Here is a 20580-nt window from a genome sequence, read left to right as displayed (position 1 = left end):
GACATTCTCAGTGTAGCAGCATTTTTAAATACTGCAGCTACTCAGAGCACCAGTGGGGCATGTATCATGTCGGCAATTAACTGAGGCATTACAAGTCGGTATAAGCACCTTAGGCTCCCTGAGCAAGGGAGGTTTAAAATGCTGATGCATACTTAAAGGGCCACTGTAAGTAAATATTTTCTATGCCTGTTACTAACTACCCCAAATACGCTTTTTATCAATAGCATTTCATTAACATATCTCTAACGTAACATCATTGGCGAATAAAAGATATAACTTAGAACGTTATGAAGAAAATATAGGTCAGTAGGTTTTAATTAATGTTTATTAACTTTAATATGTTAGTTGTTTAGCTGAGTGTGCCTTTGGGAGTCATGGGATAAAAATAGGTTGTGTATTACATTTAGTTTCTATAACGTGTATGTGATTCAGTAAGGGTGGGAATGAAGGAGGGTCCAGTATTAGTGTAGAGCTCTCCTGATAAAAGCAGCAGGAAGAGAGAGTGTAGGTGAGGAAGATTTGTAGCATTGTATGTTTATTAAATGAACAATTTGCCACCTGTTTCAATTGGTTTCACTGCACTTGTATCTTGTGGTTGGGATGGTAAGCACATTGATTTAGTGATCATTGTGTTAGGCTGTTTTTAATAAAAAAATGTTTTTATATATATATATATATATATATACACACACACGTGGGGGAAGCATTTTGATTAATAATGCTGACAGAGCTCTATTTGTCTCTAGGCATTTGTTTACAAATGCTGAATATGTCCACATGGTTTGTAATATCTGAGCAGATACTCATGTGTTGCCTTTTTACGCAAAAAGTTTGGTGCTAAAAACCTGAACGCCACTGCTATGACTATGGCTGTTTAGCTAAAACACATAAGACTGTACTGCCTTGTCAACCGCCTGATTTATGTATCTCCAGTTGTTCTATATTCATTTTAATTGGAAATAAGCTACATTTTTCCTATGTCAGTAAGCTCCTCTTCATTTGCTTTTACCACTGCCTCTGGCCATATTTACTAAATTATCCCAAATACAACTTATTGACCCATTTGTCTCCCTCAGAGAGACACCCACCAAAAGATTTTAATAGACAATAGACCAGGGTAACTATATATTAACCCCTTAGTAGTTAAGGCAATTCGCATCATTTTATTGATTAACCTAGTTTTGATTTTCAATCTTAGGGAGTGTGGGATGACAAAAAAAAAAAAAAAACCACAAACAGAAACACCCCAACACACAAAACATTCATGCACCACCCTCTAAGTCTGGGTGCTGCCATTTTGGATCCTAGGTCACACTGCAGATAGCTGCTGCACATGTGCATAATACATAAGCACTAGAATTATGTGAAGGTTAAATGTCAACATGCGACACCCATGACTAGAGAGATGGGGCATAATCTCAATACTATTTTTAATGTATGTATTCAGTGTTTAATTTCCCTTAAATTAAGGACTGCTATAACATACATAAATGTACAGCATTAAAAAAAAAAAAATTATAAATTCAAACCCAGGAATGAAGGCAAAACCACGGTTTATTTTCTATTTTCAGTAACATTGCAGCCATCAAAAAGAAAGTTCTAACATGAATGGATGGAAGACATTACTACAGTGTTACTAAGCAGGAGCTGGCTTTGTGGTACTTCTGCCATAAGTCAAATAAATTAGAAAGCAATGGCCATTAAAGTGCATTTATTTCTGTGATGGGATCAGGTCATTAATGCATTCTCCTTTCTCCAGACGCTTTTCCATTTCAATTAAGAGCTTAACACCATCAACCACCATCTGCACCAGTTCCACTTCAGAGAATCCCAGACGGTCAGCATTTGACACATCAAAAACCCCTCCAACAGCTGCAGTATCTACACCACCTGAGGGATCAAGTACATTAGATATCAGAACATGTGTAATAACCTCCTTAATGATTCATAGAGATTAATGAACAGGTTAGATCTCAACAAGTAAGCCAGTTACTGTTACAGCCTTGTCTAGCAGTTAGGTTACAGAGACCAGGTCATGTGAAGTGACAAATGCAGAATGGGATTCAAATGTTTCATGCATAATCTTACATTGAGCAATTCTACAGAAAGTGGCCAATTGACACAGGATTTGATCTAAATAGCAAGTTATTTCAGACTAACATTTGTCAATTCACAAGCCATATATAAAGTTTGTTTAATGCTCCCCATAATTACATAAAAGGGACATTTCAGTAAAATGCAAACAATGTTCTACCATGTGATTAATATCAAATACATTTGTAGGCATTAAATTATGTACTCTTGTGCCACTCCAGATGAGGCTACAGCGGATAAACCAATCTGGTATACATTCATAAGTGTTTATCACTGGTTGTATTCTAATCTGAAGCACGATGGGGGGGGGGGTCATCCCCCAACTGTCTCCTTGCTTAGAGGAAGTGTTAGAAGAGCCTCTTGTCACGCCAGCCATTTGTCTCACACCCGTCACTTTAAATTTAGAAATTTTAAGATAGCAATCAAAATCAATAAATCTTACTTCCACAACTGTAGTTAATATTCCATTCCTTCTTTAATTCAGCTGTTGGTAATTAACTGGAGGGATTGGGTCAGGGAAGTGACACTAGGCACGCCCTCCAGCCTGCAATCTCATTTAGAAAGTGGTTATGGCTTCAGAACATCCAAACTGCTAAGACATTCCATCCTAATGGTGCTAGAGCCCAGCGCAGTTAGGACGGCATAGAACATCCTAATGGCAGGAAGGGGTTAAGGACATCACAATAGGAGCTGTACACTCTTCACTAAGCTACATTAGATCTAAGGAGAATATTTAAATACCAAAGGATGACTGGAACATCTTAGATTTTCTTTGAAGAAAAAAAAAAAAAAAAAAAAAAAAAAAAAACCCACTTGATTAAAAGCTCTTTAAACTAGCAATAAATTACTCAGGGTTACCAGCATATGAATAGTTAAACACTACAAAAAAAGGAACAAAAAGTTATCGAAGATGCTGTATCCAGCAGGTGGTTTTGTATCAGACCATAGTCCCAAGTGCTTATTCCACTCTGTATAACTCTTCCTTTTAACAATCTCCAGCACTCTGTACATCATGTGAGATGCTGCAGTACTTCTTTTGCAATTATACATAAGCAATAAGTCAGTCTGGGTTACTAGAATTTTTAAAGAGCTTTTATTGTAAACGTTGTGCTAATAAATTCTTAAAGAAAGAATCTCATCCAGGGGTATTTAATTTGAACCCTATCCTTTAGAGCAGTGGCTGCCAACCAGTGGTCCTTGACACCATCAAGCAGGAATTCATCTCCTCTGATGGTGTCACACCCCCCCACCGGTCACGCTGCAACTCCCTACAGTGCCTGGCCGCTCAGTGAAAACCGATGGAGTTAAAATTACAATCTCCCTACGCACGTTGCGTAGCAAGATTGTATTTTTAACTCCTCCTGCCCAGCGCAAGATGCTTCCATTCTAAAGCCAGCAGGGGTTGTTAATCTTTGCTTGAAATAGTTGAATTAAAGTGTCTTTAAAAAACAAAAAACACACATTCCTTTTACCTGTCTTTGTAGTAGTCCCCCCCCCCCCAAAAAAAAAAAAAAAAAACTTATGTTGTGATTTTTTTTTTTTTATTATTATTTTTTTTTTTTTATTAAGTGTGACTTTGTTTATTAAACCTGCCAGCGTTACCTGTTCCTCTCTTTTGAAGTCTAAGCCTCTTGAGAATCTCTGCAAACTTCTCGTTTTTGCTCAGTTTTGGCAACTTAACATGAACTCCAGCACGGAGACCAGTTCCAAGGTTGGATGGGCAAGTCAAGATATACCCAAGATGTTGATTCCACATAAATTGGTAGCCTTTGTTCTTGAAGAGGGTTTCAATCTGATTAAAAAAAAAAAAAGTTAATGATGGTCCCATTATTGCTGAGATAAAGCACTGGAATACAGAATGAACTTATGTGCCATGCAATTGGTCCTTACAGGGTAGCCCTGTAGAAGATTTAAGTCAAATTTTTGTTCCTCTCTAATCACAGGATGGGGGGGGGGTGTAGTCAGTTGTTGCCATCAGCTAATGGTTATTTCCAGTTTAGACATTTTCTTCATGGTCATGGCAGGGTATTAGGGATATTTGTGATCCATAGGACCTTGCTTTTCAGTATTTAGTGCTTCTTACCTTTGTAAGTCCGGTGCAAAATCTGTTGAACACCTCCTTCATGTTACCACCTTTCTGCATAGAGATGACACGCAAGTGGTCTTCTTCATTGATCCACACAAGGAATGTTTTGTTATTGTTATGCCTTGTGACAAGAATTAATATAAATATATAACTCAAACAGCTTTACTTACATAATATTCTACAGCTAGCAATTTGCTATTTGTGTGTTAACAGGTCACCTGCAAATAAAGCCACATGCCAAGGTGCTGTGAGAAAAAGCCTGGGCTAGCTAAGCTCTTGGATTAGAATTACTGGTGTTACAGGGTTTAACAAGCTTACTGCAGAGAAACAAGCAGCAATGCTGTACAAGATATTAGACGTTTCTTGGCACGGGGAATATGGAGAATGTTTTTTTTGCAGGGTCAGTCGGTGCTGTACCAGCTTTTGTTTATACATCTCCCAAGTGTCTAAAACAGGACATAGAAGTGGGATGGTCCAACAATAGAATTTGCACTTCCAGAACTAGATACATTGGTTTTGTACAATACCTGTTTTAGAGGTGGGATTTTAAGAATCGTGCAACAATGCACACTTTTTTTTTTAAAGGGACAGTCTACTCCAGAATGTTAATAGATAATCCCTTGATTACCCAATACTATTATATTAATACACGTTTTACCTCTGCAGACTGCCCCCTTATCTCAGTTTTAAGAAACATGCATTTTAGCCAATCAGTGCTCACTCCTGGGGAGTTATGTTATCTATGACACATGAACTAGCAGTGTCAAAAAGCACTGAGATAAGAGTTAAACGGTTTAGAAGTTAGTATTAGGCTACCTAGGTTTAGCTTTCCACAAATACCAAGACAGCAAAGCAATATTTGATAACATTAAATTGGAAAGGTGTTTAAAATTGTATGCCTTATTAGAATCATGAGTTTTTTTTACTAGACTGTCCCTTTAAGGTATATTTAACAATCACACAAACAGAAATGTTTTGCCTTTTCCTATATAGTACATATTGTAGGATTTACTGTTACACTAAGTACTTAGATCAGCGCAGGAGCTTATTTACACCTAACCTCTCGTTAGACACAAAAAGGGCAGGTATTTCAAGGGGGAATATGCTTGCTCTGGGGCACTTTATAAAATTATGTATCTATATCTCCGCACTCACTGGACTTTTCAAGATCAGGTGCTAATTTGATCTCCCAAATGTCACACTAAATTGGCACCGGATTTTGAAAAGGTCAGCGAGTGCAGATCTAGCTTCTCATCTATAATACTTTTGTTCCCGACACCCTGGCTGTTGATTGAAATTGAGTACTTATCCTGTTCCGAAAATATAGATAAACATGCTGTCAAAATTTATTTTCAAGTTTGCTTTGTATCCTTTGAAGATCAACTCTAGGTAGGCTCAGAAGCAGCAATCCACTACTGGAGTTAGCTGAATACATCTGGTCCAATGACAAGACAGAGCCAGCTCCCAGTAGTGAATTGCAGTGCTCCTGAGCCTTCCTTAACCTGAAGGCTGCATAAGACTTACCAGATCCCTCTGGCATCAGGCCAATCCCGGGCCATCCCAGAGGCCAACAGCAGAGGAGAAACTGGCTTATCAAATAGGAAGTGGTCATCGATGAGTTGCTGCTGCTCTTCATCAGTCATATTTTTGAGTGCGTAATATTTTCCTTTCAAGTCTCCATCCAAGCTGGCAAGAGCTGAAGAGACAGGTCAGATGATTTAAGTGTTTATACTGCAATAGACTAAAAGCATCATTAATATTAAATATTTTTTGGTGAGATAAACCACCGTAAGACACTGATCTTAATCAATGATGCTTTAAACAGGAAACTAGAACACTACAGACTCTTAACCCTAGAGTTATATAGCAATGAGTTTAAAGTATCTTGCAACTATGGAGTCAATCATTGTTAAAATGAATCTTACCTTCCACTGACAGCTTCTCAATGGCACGCCTTTCTCCACGGCTACAGTGAGGGGGAAGGCAAAAACCACGAATACTCCTTCCAGTTCTAACACGGGAGCTAATGACGTAATTTGGGTCCAAGTCATCTCCACCCTGAATATAATATATAGTCTTTAGTTAACAGCTGGTCTTCCTATTGTACTCAGCATATGGAAAGAGATATTGGAACACCATTATGCAATAAAATTATTCGTTTAGAGTGGCAGCAAAGCCAAACATTTAACTCATTCAGAGAGCACATGCAATTTTGAACAGCTATACTCTGAAGCCATTTGCTTTGTTCTATTGGTATCCTTAGTTGAAAAGCATAATGGCCCAGAGGAAAGCCAGATGTGGACCTGTTGCTCAATGTGCCTAGAGCACTGGTTTTCAAACCTGCCAAGGTAATCCTGAACTGTTGGAGAGGGCTGAGGACATGTTTCAAAACCAGTGGCCTAGAGGAATATGGCTGCACTTCACATTAGTCTGAACAAGAGAAATGGCAAAACCCCAGACGTACGTTTCAGAGAGGTATTGCCTTATTGCGTGGTACTTTGAGACTGGACTGTTTAGTTGGATCAGACTTATATACTACAGAAAGTTCTTCTCTGTTAAAGGCACATGCTGAGCAAAGAGGCTGTTCTTAGGGTGGTAACCAACCATAGAACAAGCTATTCAGGTTGAGCACTTGTCTCTTTATATGAGAATATCTATGTAGGCTTAAGAGCAGCAATGCACTACTGTGAGCTAGCTACTAAATGGTGGCTGCACACTTATACCTGCTATGTGCGCAGCTACCTCCCAGTAGTGCATTGTTGCTCCACCAGAAGTATAGCAGAATAAAAGCAAACTTTAGAAAAAAGTTGTATGCTCTTAAACTGCAATGATTTTGAGTTGTGCATCCCTTTAGATTGCATATTTACTGCTTTACATAGTAAGGCATAAGCACAGATTCTGTTAAAATTTGTACCTTTAGGTTCTCAGGATTCAAGTCAGTCTTATGTTGGTCTGTTGGCTTGTAACCTCCATGTCTGTCTTCAATAATTGGGTCAAGGAGCTCCTTAAAAACATCGTAGCATTCTTCATCACCAGTGACGCATCCCACTGTCATGATATAGGGATGGCCTAAACAAGCACAGACAGTTTAACATTGTGTTAAGGCAGACGACCATCCACCAATGAACAAGTAGATGTTAAGAACATGCAGAGTAAACAAAAAGTACATGTAAATTAAGTTTTGTAGGTGAACTGGTTTTATAATTTGGATGGGCTTGGGAGAGGGAGTAATTCTTTATATTTAAACATGGACATGCACTTAGTTAAATATTAAAGCCTAGAAAAATGTTAAGTCTTAAATTTAGGGGGGAAAAAAGAACTGTTAGAATTTAAGTTTCATCCAAAAAAAAACACTAGATACAAAAGATGCATTCTTGTTGCTGGTTATACAAAAAAAATATGAGGTGCATTTTACCAGGATCATCAACCCCTGTCTGCACAACATCATCTAGGGTGAAGCCACTGGGTAATGCCGTTTCTCAGTTTCCTATACAGATCCAATGTTAGGACCTTAGCCATATGGTTGTTGTGTGTGTTAAGGTCAGAGTATTCCTCTTCAGGGGCCAGTTTCTTAATTGGTTGGGCCATATTGAAAACACTAGAGTGAAAACAAATGCTATAATGTTAAACATTTGGAATCTGTCTCCCTTAGAAGTGATAAACAATCTTGCACTGAAATTGTGGCACTACACTGCCCTGTGGTGGTAAAAACATGGAACTTCCAAAGTATTTAGAGATATGAAAATGAATTAGAATGTATTGCGCTAAAGGCACCAAGAAGTAAAGTTTAAGAAGCCAAGTGGATTTTCAAGCCTCCTCCCAGATTTACAGCACCATACCATCAAATTATGATGTTTCATATTTTTTCCCCCTTTAATTGGCAAAAAGGGGACAGTAAACTCCCAAATCATCATAAAATGCAATATACAATACATTTTGCTGTTAAAGAGCTTCTAAATATACACTTAAGCCGTGCACCCTAGAGGTTGGAAGTCAGATACTGTATTTAAAGTGACATGAAAGAAAATTAATGTCTTAGGATTCTGATAGAGTATACACATTTTTACAAAGGTTTCCAATTTACTTATGTCAACTTTACATCCTTTGAGAATCATATCTAGATATGCTCAGACACATGCACGCATCTTGCAAATCCTACTGCCATTTGGTGATTAAGACACGTTCATGCACCTGCACCTAACAGTATGCTCTCTTGGAAGGAAGTTACAAAGTATACCAAGAAAAAATGTAAATTGGAAAGTCTTTAAATTGCATGCTCTGAATCATGACAGTTTAACCTTAAAGTATGCTGCAGATTGAAGACATCTCTGAGCAACCACAGTGCCATGTAGACTCATGCAAACTCAGGTCCTATCTAGCCATATAGTTAGTGAAAGTACTATAATCCTGGCAAGTTTGTAAATATTGGAATGTCTTTTAGTGCATGAGAAACTTTGGAGATTCCAAGTATACTTTACAGGTGTTTGCTAATTATACATTTTTCCATTTCAGTGGGAATTGAGCAACGTTTTAGATTTGGAACCATAGAAATGTTAGACCAGTCCATGCTTATTGAGAATGGAGTAAAACAAAGGCACTTCCATATGAGGGAGAACAGATGGACAGTGGATCAATAGATTCCATCTTTTACCTGGGTTATCAACACCAGTTTGAATGACATCATCCAAGGTAAATCCACTAGGAGTTTGTTTCTCCCTCAGCTTCTTGTACAGTTCTGGGGTAAGCACCTTGGACATATGATTGTTGTGGACACTCAAATCTGGAAACTCCGCTTCCACAGGGTACTTCAACTTCTGCGAGTTGTGGGTGTTACCAAAAGGCATGGTTGTACTTTACTGCAAGATGAAAGGGAACAACATGTAAACCCATCACCAAACCCTGAATACCACCAGGTCTTGATATATGACCTTCACAGCAGTGACCTTGCTAACAACTGGAGGTTGGAGAGCTACAATATCTCAAGCAGGAGAGAGTTTATACAGAAAATAGTTAGGGATAAGTCTGCATAATATTATATTAAACTACTGCAATCTGGTCAGTTAATAAATCTGCAGCCTATTCAGATTTACTGAAAAAAAAAAAAAAAAAAAAAAAAAAAAGTAAATAAGCTACATAAGTTATCAATATTATCTTTACAGTCAAATAACCTTAGACTAAACTATCCTAGATAGGAATTCACAAAAGTGCAATAAACAGAGCAAAGTGCAGTTAAAATCAAGACTCGTTAACCCTTTCATTTTATACCAGTGATTAAATGTTCTAAAGTGTAAGATTATGGTGATAAATAGTGCAGGACACCCCCAAGTCTCCTGGCTATGAGCCCATGGGTTGCAGCAATGACACATAACGGCTGCCAGCAGAGGACGGTACTGAGGTGGGACCCAAGAAAAGTAATGCGGTTATGCGACCCCTCCATTATGCAAACAAAGGGGGGCTGCAGCAATGTGCTTACAGAAGAGAAGACCCAGAGATTATCTGCACAATACTATGTGCAAATAATAAAAAAAAAATAACACATCTAGCTTTATTTACTCTAGCAACAATTTTCCCCGATCTGCAATCCGATATATTATACAATCCCAGTCACTCATTCCTATGCAAAGACAGAAAAATAAACTACAAGGATCAACTGAATCATCCAAGAAACTATTCCTCAAAGCAACCGCTGCAACGCCCTTACCCATCTGCTAGGGGACAGATCCCAAGGACACAGACCATCCCATGCTCAGCATCTCACAAGCGCCTGATTCTACACCCATCGCCTCCCTTAGAAGCAGAATCTGTAACTAGCAGCCCAAGCATTAGTTCCCAATACAGATTATGCGTTCCATCGCTATTGCTGGATTATATCAACGAAGAGCAGTATAAAAGCAACAGCAGTGTGAGTAGCACATTTAACCTATACAATTCTATACCCACCACCCAAACAACAACAGGCACCATAGCGGGAACCTACCTGGTAGAGATGTATAGAAAAACTTAAAGCAGCCCCTGTCTGCACTTTAAGACCAGCAGCTTCCAAGACCAAATCTGCTGTGTGTGAGCAAGGGCTGCACTGCATTTATATAGGGGGTTCAGCCAATGTTACCATTGGCTGCTATAAATATTCCATTCATTCCATTGGTCGATTCTCAGAAGGAAGCACTAGCACATAATAATCAATCAATATGCGCCCGGTTTGTTAAAGCCCAGAGCTAGCTCTATTGTACAACATTGTCTCACAGGCATTGCTTGAGCTGTGTGCTCTTCATGTGCAATGTGCTTATAAAAAAGGTGATGTGACAGTTTAATGGAATATGTTCTGATATGCGCAGGAATAACGGTAGAATAATGGTAGCAATTAATAGAAACCTGCAACACATTGCAAGTCAACATATGCATTTAATATAATTTTATGTATACATACAGAGGGACAGAAAATACACATTATATATATATATATATAGCACTGCACTTTAACGTTTGTTTGTTTTTACATCATTTCTATTATTTTCACCAAAGAGTTGAGGATCTTTGGAAAATGTGTAAAAGTGCTACAATTACCACTTAAAGGGACGGGAAACGCCAAATATTTCATTCATGATTCAGTTTTTAACAATTTTAAACAATTTTCAAATTTACTTTTATCAAATATGCTTCATTCTCTTGTTATCCTTTGCCAAAGGAACAACATTGCACTACTGGTTGCTAGCTGAACACATCTAGTTACCTAATCACAAGAGACCAATGTATGCAGGCACCAATCACCAGCTAGCTCTCACTAGTGTAGGATATGTGAGTATTCATTTTCAACAATGAATACCAAGAGAACTAAGCAAATTTAAAAATAGAGGTGAATTTAAAATGTATTAAAATGACTATCTGAATCATGCAAGTTTAATTTGGACTTTCCTATCCCTTTAAAGGGACACTGAACCCAATTTTTTTCTTTCATGATTCAGATAGAGCATTAAATGTTAAGCAACTTTCTAATTTACTCCTATTATCAATGTTTATTTGTTCTCTTGCTATCTTTATTTAAAAAGCAGGAATGTGATGCATAGGAGCCAGCCCATTTTAGGTTCAGCACCATGGATAGTGCTTGTTTATTGGAGGATTACATTTACCCACCAATAAGCAAGCATAACCCAGGTTCTCAACCAAAAATGGGCTGGCTCCTATGCATCACATTCCTGCTTTTTAAATAAGGATAGCAAGAGAACGAAGAAACATTGATAATAGGAGTAAATTAGAAAGTTGCCTAAAATTGCCTGCTCTATCTGTATCATGCAAGAAAAAATTTGAGTTTAGTGTCCCTTTAACTTTCAAAGAGTAGCATAACTGGCCAAAAGTGACACACATTTAGGTTTGGATTAGACAAACTTCAAGCCATAGGTAGACTATAAAGCTATTTGGTTTGCTGGTATTAAAGGGACACGAAACACACAAAAAAATGTATTTCATGATTCAGATAGAGCATTTTGAGCAACTTTACAATTTACTTCTATTGTCAATTTTTCTTAATTCACTCGGCATCCTTTATTGAAGTGCAGCAATGCATTATTGGGAGCTAGCTGAACACATCGGTAAACAAATGACAATAGAAATAGTTGCAGCCACCATTTAATAGCTAGCTCCCAGCTCCTGAGCCTACCTAGGTATGCATGTCAACAAACCATGCCAAGTAAACTAAGCAAATTAGATAATAGAAAATAAATTGGAAAGTTGTTTAAAATTGTATGCTCTATCAGATACATGAAAGAAAAAAAATGTAAGTTTCATGTCCCTTTAAACCTGTTTTAGATATATATATATATTTAACTCTCTCTCTCTCTTTCTCTCTTCTTCTCTCTTCTCTCTCTTCTCTCTTCTTCTCTCTTCTCTCTTCTTCTCTCTTCTCTCTCTTCTCTCTCTCCGCTCTCTCTCCGCTCTCTCTCCGCTCTCTCTCGAAAAATATTACTATCGTTAAAGGGACATGACACCCACATTTTTTCTTTCATGATTTAGAAAGAGAATGCATTTTTAAACATCTTTCTAATTTACTTCTATTATCTAATTTGTTTTATTCTCTTGATATTCTTTGCTGAAAAGCATATCTAGATATGCTCAGTAGCTGCTGATTGGTTGCTGCACATAGAAGCCTCATGTGATTGGCTCACCCATGTGCATTGCTTTTTCTTCAACTAAGGATATCTAAAACATTAAGCAAAATAAATAATAGAAGTAAATTGTAATGTGGTTTAAATTTGTATGTTCTATCTGAATCATGAAAGAAAGATTTGGGGTTTAGTGGCCCTTTAAGTCAGGGGTTAAAAGGTACTAGCTCAGAGGGCAACTGTGACTAGTCCACTAAATGTTAAAGATAGGAATATTTTTTTACTCATTCAGGAATAGTGCACAAGTTAAACACAGTATTGCTAAACCATTAAGAATTTAAATTCACATAGTTTAAGCTGTGCGGGTCACTAAAGGGGCTCTGCATACTCCAATGTTCAAATTGCAACCATGTGCAGCATTTTTAAGAGGAACATAACATATCCACAGTTTGAGACATACACAAAACCTGGATATGTCCTAAACTCTTAACAGATTGGATTTAGATATTCTTCCTACAATCTGGGCATCGTTCCCAGAAAAGACTAGGTTCAAACCCACCAGGGTTAATTACGCACACATTTTTCTAATTCAAAACAAGTTAGCTGGCTCTACTGGGACAGACTGCAGAAAATATTAAAAACAGCTACAGTAAGTATACAAAAATGAAGGTTTGGTTAAATTTTTTGGCTTTTGTGATTATTTTTAAAATTAAATATATGTTGAGCTTGCTGTAACACCCAATGTAAATATTTTTTAGGAAAGTTATAAAAAGGACATGATTTTCAAAAGCTGCTTTTTTCACGGATTACAATTTATCTTCTCTTTACAGCACAAACCTTTCACTTAAAAATTAAATATTTTATAACGTAAGCAATCTTTTTTTTATTTTTATTAAAGAATTAAAAATATAGTCAGTATATTTCCATTAAAGGGACGTACTAGTGCAAAAAGAAAATGCTCTTATGTGTTATTTGCAAGCAATAGTGCAATAATACAATGTTCTAACTATGTGTTTAACTCCTACAAAGTTAGTCTGCTTGAGAGCAGTAATACACAGCATACTGGGAGCTACCTGAACACACCTGGTGAGCAAATGACAAGAGGCATATGTATGTAGCTACCAATGACCAGCTAGCTCCCAGTAGAGCATTGCTACACCTAAGCCTATTGAGATATGCTTTTCAACAAATAATACCAATAGAACAAAGCAAGTTTGTTAATAGAATTTACTGGTTCCATCTGAACCATTAAAGTTTAACTGACAGTATACTAGTTTGGGTCATAATGTCCCTTTAAAACTGAGAACACATTGCTGTAGTAAACATAACAGCTGGCAGCAAAACTTATCCATCAGTGTATAGAATTTTTTGTTAAAGGGACAGTTTACTTGAAAATTGTTATTGTTTAAAAAGATAGATAATCCCTTTATTATCCATTCCGAAGTTTTGCATAACCAACATTGTTATATTAATATACTTTTTACTTCTGTGATTACCTTGTATCTAAGCCTCTGCAGACTGCCCCTTATCTCAGTTCTTTTGATATACTTGCATTTTAGCCAATCAGTACTGCCTCATAAATAACTCCACAGGAGTGAGCACAATGTTATCTAAATAACACACATGAATTAGCGCTGACTAGCTGTGAAAATCTGTCAAAATGCACTGAGATAAGAGGCAGTTTCAACTACTTAGAAATCAGTTTATGAGCCAGCCTACTTAGGTTTAGCTTTCAACAAAGAATACCAAGTGAACAAAACAAATTAAACAAAAGTAAATTGGAAAGTTGTTTAAAATTGCATGCCCTATTTGAATCATGAAAGTTCAATTTTATTTGAGACTGTCCCTTTGAAACAATTACTACTGGAGTTTGAATTAGCCCTATTTAAGTTTCTTTCTATTAGAAATAGTATTCAGATAATAACATAAAGAGAATAATGCAATGAATGCACATCCTTACATTATATTTGTGTCTTTATACAATCACCGGCCACTTTATTAGGTACACCTGTTCAATTGCTTGGTAACACAAATTGCTAATCAGCCAGTCACAATGCATTTAGGCATCTAGACGTGGTGAAGATGACTTGCTGAAGTTCAAACCGAGCATCAGAATGGGGAAGAAAGGGGATTTAAGTGACTTTGAACGTGGCAAGGCTGTTGGTGCCAGACTGGCTGGTCTGAGTATTTAAAAAACTGCTGATCTACTGCGATTTTCGCACACAACCATCTCTAGGGTTTACAGAGAATGGTCCGAAAAAGAGAAAATATCCAGTGAGCAGCAGTTGTGTGGACGACAATGCCTTGTTGATGTCAGAGGTCAGAGGTCAGAGGAGAATGGGCAGACTGGTTTGAGATGTTAGAAAGGCAATAGTAACTCAAATAACCACTCGTTACAACCAAGGTATGCAGAAAACCATCTCTGAATGCAGCAGCACAACACATTGAACCTTGAAGCAGATAGGCTACAGCAACAGAAGACCACACCGGGTGCCACTCCATTTAATTAATAAAAACGACAGAATGGAATAATATAGTGGTAGCAGATTATTTCAGTGGAAAGGCTCTTCATCCACAGTAAATCACAAGGTCAGGAGCAGGACCATTTTTGGTTCAGCACCTGGGTACCGCTTACTGATTGGTGACTAAATGTAGCCACCAATCAGCAAGCGCTACCCAGGGTGCTGAACAAAATATGGGCTGTCTCTTAAGCTTATATTCCTGCTTTTTCAAATAAATTTAAATTAGTAAATTAGAAAGTTCTATCTGAATCACGTAAAAAAAATGTGTGTTTTGTGTCCCTTTAAAAGTCCCAAACAATTGCAAATGTATTGGATGTGTCTGAGGTACTAGAATTCATTTTATATGTGTACATATACGCTATATGCAGATAGATTTTAGAGTCTGGTTCCAGTAAGAACTTCCAATCTATATGGGCAATGTTCAAGCAAATGGTGAAATGTTTTACCTTCACCTGCCCAATGTTTTCATTCTTTAAATAGTTACACAGTGTTTATGCCAACATGGAGAGGTCATGGGTCAAAGAAAACATTAGAAAAAAAATGTAGCTTCAAGTCTCCTTTGTCCCTGTACCTTGCAAGTGAAAGAGATGAATGAATCCCCCCTTACTACTAAATAACCCTACCCCTAATTTACACATAAGTTTTATTCTAAGTGGGCATCTAAAAGGAGTAAAATTACCAGTACTTTGCTTTGCTAGGAAAGGGACATAACACACAAGATATTGATGGGGCCAGTTGCTGTTTTGTGGGAGGAGCTGTCAGGAGGGGGGTGGGGTAGTTTGGTCTGTCTGGGTGGTCAGCTGGTATGTCTGGTTTGTGGTCGTGTCTTGGTGGTCCGTGGCTGGGGCTAAGGGAAATTCTGCAAATAGGGACATATGACTGACATATGACTGTCACAGACTAGGTCTGTCAGTAATGAATCGGTATAGATGGGCAACTTGGCAGCATATGGCTTGTAAAGTAATTGGTAGTTATTAACTAACTATATATACTGTATATATATATATATATATATATATAAACTTCTCAAAAGAAGAGGCACTCACAGGTCTTAATAAGCATAAAGATTTTATTAGTTCATAGGTTCAGTCAACGTTTTGGTCCTCGCAGGGACCTTTGTCAAGACTGTTCTCAGTAATCCTGTGAGTGAAGCGGTCAGAGGATTACTGAGAACAGTCTTGACAAAGGTCCCTGCGAGGTCCGAAACGTTGACTGAACCTATGAACTAATAAAATCTTTATGCTTATTAAGACCTGTGAGTGCCTCTTCTTTTGAGAAGTTTCTACCTACCTACCATAGAGTGCACCCAGGCAATACCACTAACAGTGAGTGCTTGGATCCCACAACTAGTGTGTATATATATATATATATATATATATATACACAGTATATATATATATATATATATATATATATACTATATATACATATATACAGTATCTACCAAAAGTGAGTACACCCCTCACATTTTTGTAAATATTTTATTATATCTTTTCACTTGACAATACTGAAGAAATGACACTTTGCTACAATGTGGTCAGTGTACAGCCTGTATAACAGTGTAAATTTGCTGTCCCCTCAAAATAACTCAACACAGCCATTAATGTCTAAACCGTTGGCAACAAAAGTGAATACACCTGTAAGTGGAAATGTCCAAATTGGGCCCAATTAGCCATTTTCCCTCCCCGGTGTCATGTGACTCGTTAGTGTTACAAGGTCTCAGGCGTGAATGGGGAGCAGGTGTGTTAAATATGGTGTTATCGCTCTCACACTCTCTCATACTGGTCACTGGAAGTTCAACATGGTACCTCATGGCAAAGAACTCTCTGAGGAACTGAAAAAAAGAATTGTTGCTCTACATAAAGATGGCCTAGGCTATAAGAAGACCCTGAAACTGAGCTGCAGCAAGGTGGGCAAGACCATACAGCCGTTTCACAGGACAGGTTCCACTCAGAAAAGCTAGTACAGAAATACAAAAACATAGAGAGGCGCATGTGTGTATCAGTAGTAAATGGTGTGGGATAACTGCAGATAAACCCCTGTACTTCAGACATCATATTTGTTGGGACTATGCTGTTTATATTTATGAGGTTTGCATAAATTTAATTAGTGGGTGTTTACCCATTGATTGGAGAGTTTATTTCCTTTTTACAGACGTTTTATCATTTAACCTAATTTTATATACACTCATTACCAACTGAATAATTTGACAATTGTTTATTTTTTATATTTCTATATTGAGTTATTGTATTGATATTCTATTCATTCCTTATATATATATTTTTTTAATCTTTTGATTAGCGCCCTCTATTGGAAGAGATTGTATTGATTTCTTCTGTGCAATCCAGTCAGAAAAGGCCTCGTCATGGTCAACCAAAAAGTTGAATGCACGTGCTCAGCGTCATATCCAGAGGTTGTCTTTGGGAAATATACGTATGAGTGATGCCAACATTGCTGCAGAGGTTGAAGGGGTGGGGGGTCAGCCTGTCAGTGCTCAGACCATACGCTGCACACTGCATCAAATTGGTCTGCATGGCTGTCGTCCGAGAAGGAAGCCTCTTCTAAAGATGATGCACAAGAAAACCTGCAAACAGTTTGCTGAAGACAAGCAGACTAAGGACATGGATTACTAGAACCATGTCCTGTGGTCCGATGAGACCAAGATAAACCTATTTGGTTCAGATGGTGTCAAGCGTGTTTGGCACTGGGGAGCTACAGTACATTGAGGGAACCATGAATGCCAACATGTACTGTGACATACTGAAGCAGAGCATAATCCCTTCCCTTTGGAGACTGGGCCACAGGACAGTATTCCAACATGATTACGACCCAAGACACACCTCCAAGACGACCACTGCCTTGCTAAAGAAGCTGAGGGTACAGGTGATAGACTGGCCAAGCATGTCTCCAGACCTAAACCCTATTGAGTATCTGTGGGGCATAATCTTTAGAAAGTGCTATGGGCAGAATATGGGCAGGGGCAACGTCAAATTTCTAATTAAACAATTTAATACAATATTGTTCTATAGCGAAATGGAGATCAAAACCTTAGTATTCTCTATGTGTAATAGGATTCCATAGAAAATCACCCTTGATTCTATATAAGATGATTGATGATTTTGAGGAACAAATCAAGCTCTTAGAATGTAAGTTTAGAGATAGGGGTTATAAGGATGAACAGGTACAAAAAGCTATAACAAGAGCAAGGAATACAGAGAGGGATTCACTATTAAATTATAAGATCAAGATGGACGACTGCAATGTGCCTTTTATTACACAGTATAATGACAATCATAATCAGCTAAGAAAAATTCTAAGAAAACACTGGCACATTGTAAAAAATGACCCTATACTACGTGATAGACTCCCACCGTACCCAAGGATAGTTTACAAAAAGACGAAAAATTTAAAATCAATCTTGGCTCCAAGTGAGTACAAGAGAAAAAAACTTGGCAAGACAAATAAAGATAGAGACCTGCAGGGTAATAAAATAAAAGGATTCTTTCCCCGCACAATGTGTAAATCGTGTAAATATAGCACAAAGAAAAAAAGGAAATTATTAGATGTAGCAGTAAGGGTGTTATCTATGTTGTTATACAGTGCACATGCCATTTGATTTATGTAGGAGAGACGAGCAGGATGCTCAGGGACCGAATACGAGAACACTTATGGAACGTGGAGAAAGGAAAGTTAGAAACACATCTGTACCAACATTTTAGGGACGTACATAAGAATAATTTGAAAGATTTCAGCTTTTGGAGTATCTGTAAGGTAAGAGGGAACTGGCGAGGAGGTAATTACGAGAATAAATTACTTAGGAAAGAGGCCGAAATTATATATAATTTTAATACACTTTACCCCAATGGACTCAATTCAGAACTAGAAATTGCCCCATTCCTAGGAGAATAGCTAGAAATAGTTGATTCATCTTATCTCATCCTGCATTTGACTAGCACTTTATTTAATTACATTATTAGATAGAACTTAATATTAAATACAAAATTTTAAGGGAAGTGTGCGTATATATAAGAATGTGTCTTTGTAGTAAGTGTTTCCCAACACCGTGTATATGAGAACATAAAGTAGGAGTCACCCCATTAGATTTGAGAACAAGTGTTTGGTTTTATTATAATAGATCCTACAGGAAGCTTTGTCTATGTGTTTATTTATTGGGAACGGGTATTCTGTTTTAACAAAAGCCATTTTTATTTTATATAAGATAATGTTTAACTAATTACTATGTGTAATAGAAGCCACTACCCTTCTGAACTAATACAGTAAGCAATAGAGTAAGCAATGAACTTATTGAAAATCCAAACAAGAAATAAAGATGTCAGGTAAAAGGCATGAGGATCCCACCGATAAAGATACCTGTAAGAGGAAACGAGGCTTCTGTGAATGAACACCGGAGCAGGCTGGGTATTTAAGGAGCAGGTGCGATACACACAGGATCTTGAGAAAGCCCCGGATAACAGGGGTGAAACGCGTAGAAAGTACTGTGTTTCCATACAATACCTGCAAAAAGATAAAACTGCAACCCTGAAGGAATTACAAGTGAAGGATAAAGGATCTCTGCATACGATAGTACTGAAGTGCAGAGACACAAACAACAGCCAAATTGGGATTGAATATCAAGATATACTTACGCAAGTATCATTATCTTTTCTAACAGCGGTTTGGAGCCGGTGACGTCAGACGCGCATTGGAAGTAGAAGGGCGCGAGGACTCCCAGTCTGACAGAGACACTATCATCGTCGGGGAAGAAGCAGGTAAGAGCTAGACAAGAGCTAGCCGACCTGCCGAAAAATTTTAAGAGTCTTACTGAGTCTATCTGGACTGACAGCCTGTGCGAGGTAAGACAGGAGTTTACATGTTTCAATTGACTTTGGATCCGCATTAGTTGAAATACCTGCTACGAAAGTGCCCATAGAAAGAGACTGGTATGCATATTAAAGTTTTTCCTTTATAAAAGAGACCTAAGAGACGATTATTGCTTACTAAATCACACAGAAGGGCATACAAGAGTGTACTGAGGAAACCGGTTACCAGAACCCAGTGGCATATTCATTTGCATTTTATCAATTTCTTAATTTGTTACCAGCGCTGCTAGATCATTGTATATACAGGAACGTATAAACAACAATTAAGTCCTGTTATTTTAGGGATACATAGGCTACAAGTGTGTATGAATGGGATGTTTGTTGTGGATTTTGATATAGATTCCTGCCTGTTTTATTCAAACTTTTTAAATGTGTGTATAGCTTTTTAGTGGATATATATCTGTCTATCAATAAATATATTTATTTTAGAATTTAGGCTATTAGCCTCTTTCCTTTCTTTCTTATATAGAATCAAGGGTGATTTTCTATGGAATCCTAGTACACATAGAGAATACTAAGGTTTTGATCTCCATTTCGCTATAGAACAATATTGTATTAAATTGTTTAATTAGAAATTTGACGTTGCCCCTGCCCATATTCTGCCTATAGCTTTCAGCGCCATCTCACTTTCTAAAGATTTTCTTGTCCGTAACTACTGTCTAGGAAGGAGGCAGTATAAATAGATAGGCCTTTTTGGGCATAAGTCTAGCGCTACACACATTAACCTTTTTACATCTGTGGGGCATACTCAAACAGAAGTTGGGGGAGCGCAAGCTCTCTAACATCTACCAGTTCCGTGATGTTGTCATGGAGGAGTGGAAGAGGACTCCAGTGCCAACCTGTGAAGTTCTGGTGAACTCCATGCCCAAGAGGGTTAAGGCAGTGCTGGAAAATAATGGTGG

At 37.7% G+C, this 20580-nt stretch overlaps 2 protein-coding genes across 2 annotated transcripts in view; one reads left to right on the top strand and one right to left on the bottom strand.

The window, feature by feature from the left end:
* Positions 1 to 1536: 1536 nt before the first annotated feature.
* CKB (creatine kinase B) lies at positions 1537 to 10302 on the bottom strand. Its single transcript, XM_053697409.1, has 8 exons — positions 10158 to 10302; positions 8832 to 9036; positions 7095 to 7249; positions 6106 to 6238; positions 5705 to 5876; positions 4178 to 4301; positions 3697 to 3886; positions 1537 to 1890 (listed from the first exon to the last, which is right to left on the bottom strand). Exons 2-8 carry the CDS (start codon positions 9022 to 9024, stop codon positions 1712 to 1714), a joined length of 1146 nt encoding a protein of 381 aa, XP_053553384.1. The 5' UTR covers positions 9025 to 9036; positions 10158 to 10302; the 3' UTR covers positions 1537 to 1711.
* The window catches only part of TRMT61A (tRNA methyltransferase 61A), a 161637-nt gene continuing 151098 nt past the window's right edge, over positions 10042 to 20580 (top strand). Inside the window, exon 1 of the mRNA XM_053697412.1 lies at positions 10042 to 10082. The gene's annotated coding sequence lies outside the window, so the exon portion shown is untranslated. The remainder of the gene's footprint in view (positions 10083 to 20580) is intronic.

The sequence above is a fragment of the Bombina bombina genome, chromosome 1, assembly GCF_027579735.1.
Source record: "Bombina bombina isolate aBomBom1 chromosome 1, aBomBom1.pri, whole genome shotgun sequence".
Lineage (NCBI taxonomy): Eukaryota > Metazoa > Chordata > Amphibia > Anura > Bombinatoridae > Bombina > Bombina bombina.
The sequence above is the reverse complement of the archived record's forward strand: the minus strand, read 5'-3'. Positions and strand labels throughout refer to the sequence as shown.

Coding starts and splice junctions, on each gene's coding strand:
- CKB (XM_053697409.1), bottom strand. CDS start 9,024: ATGCCTTTTGGTAACACCCACAACTCGCAGAAGTTGAAGTACCCTGTG. Junction 4,302..5,704: donor CCTGATGCCAGAGGGATCTG/GTAAGTCTTATG, acceptor TCTTGTCACAAG/GCATAACAATAACAAAACAT. Junction 1,891..3,696: donor ACTTCAAAAGAGAGGAACAG/GTAACGCTGGCA, acceptor TTGATCCCTCAG/GTGGTGTAGATACTGCAGCT.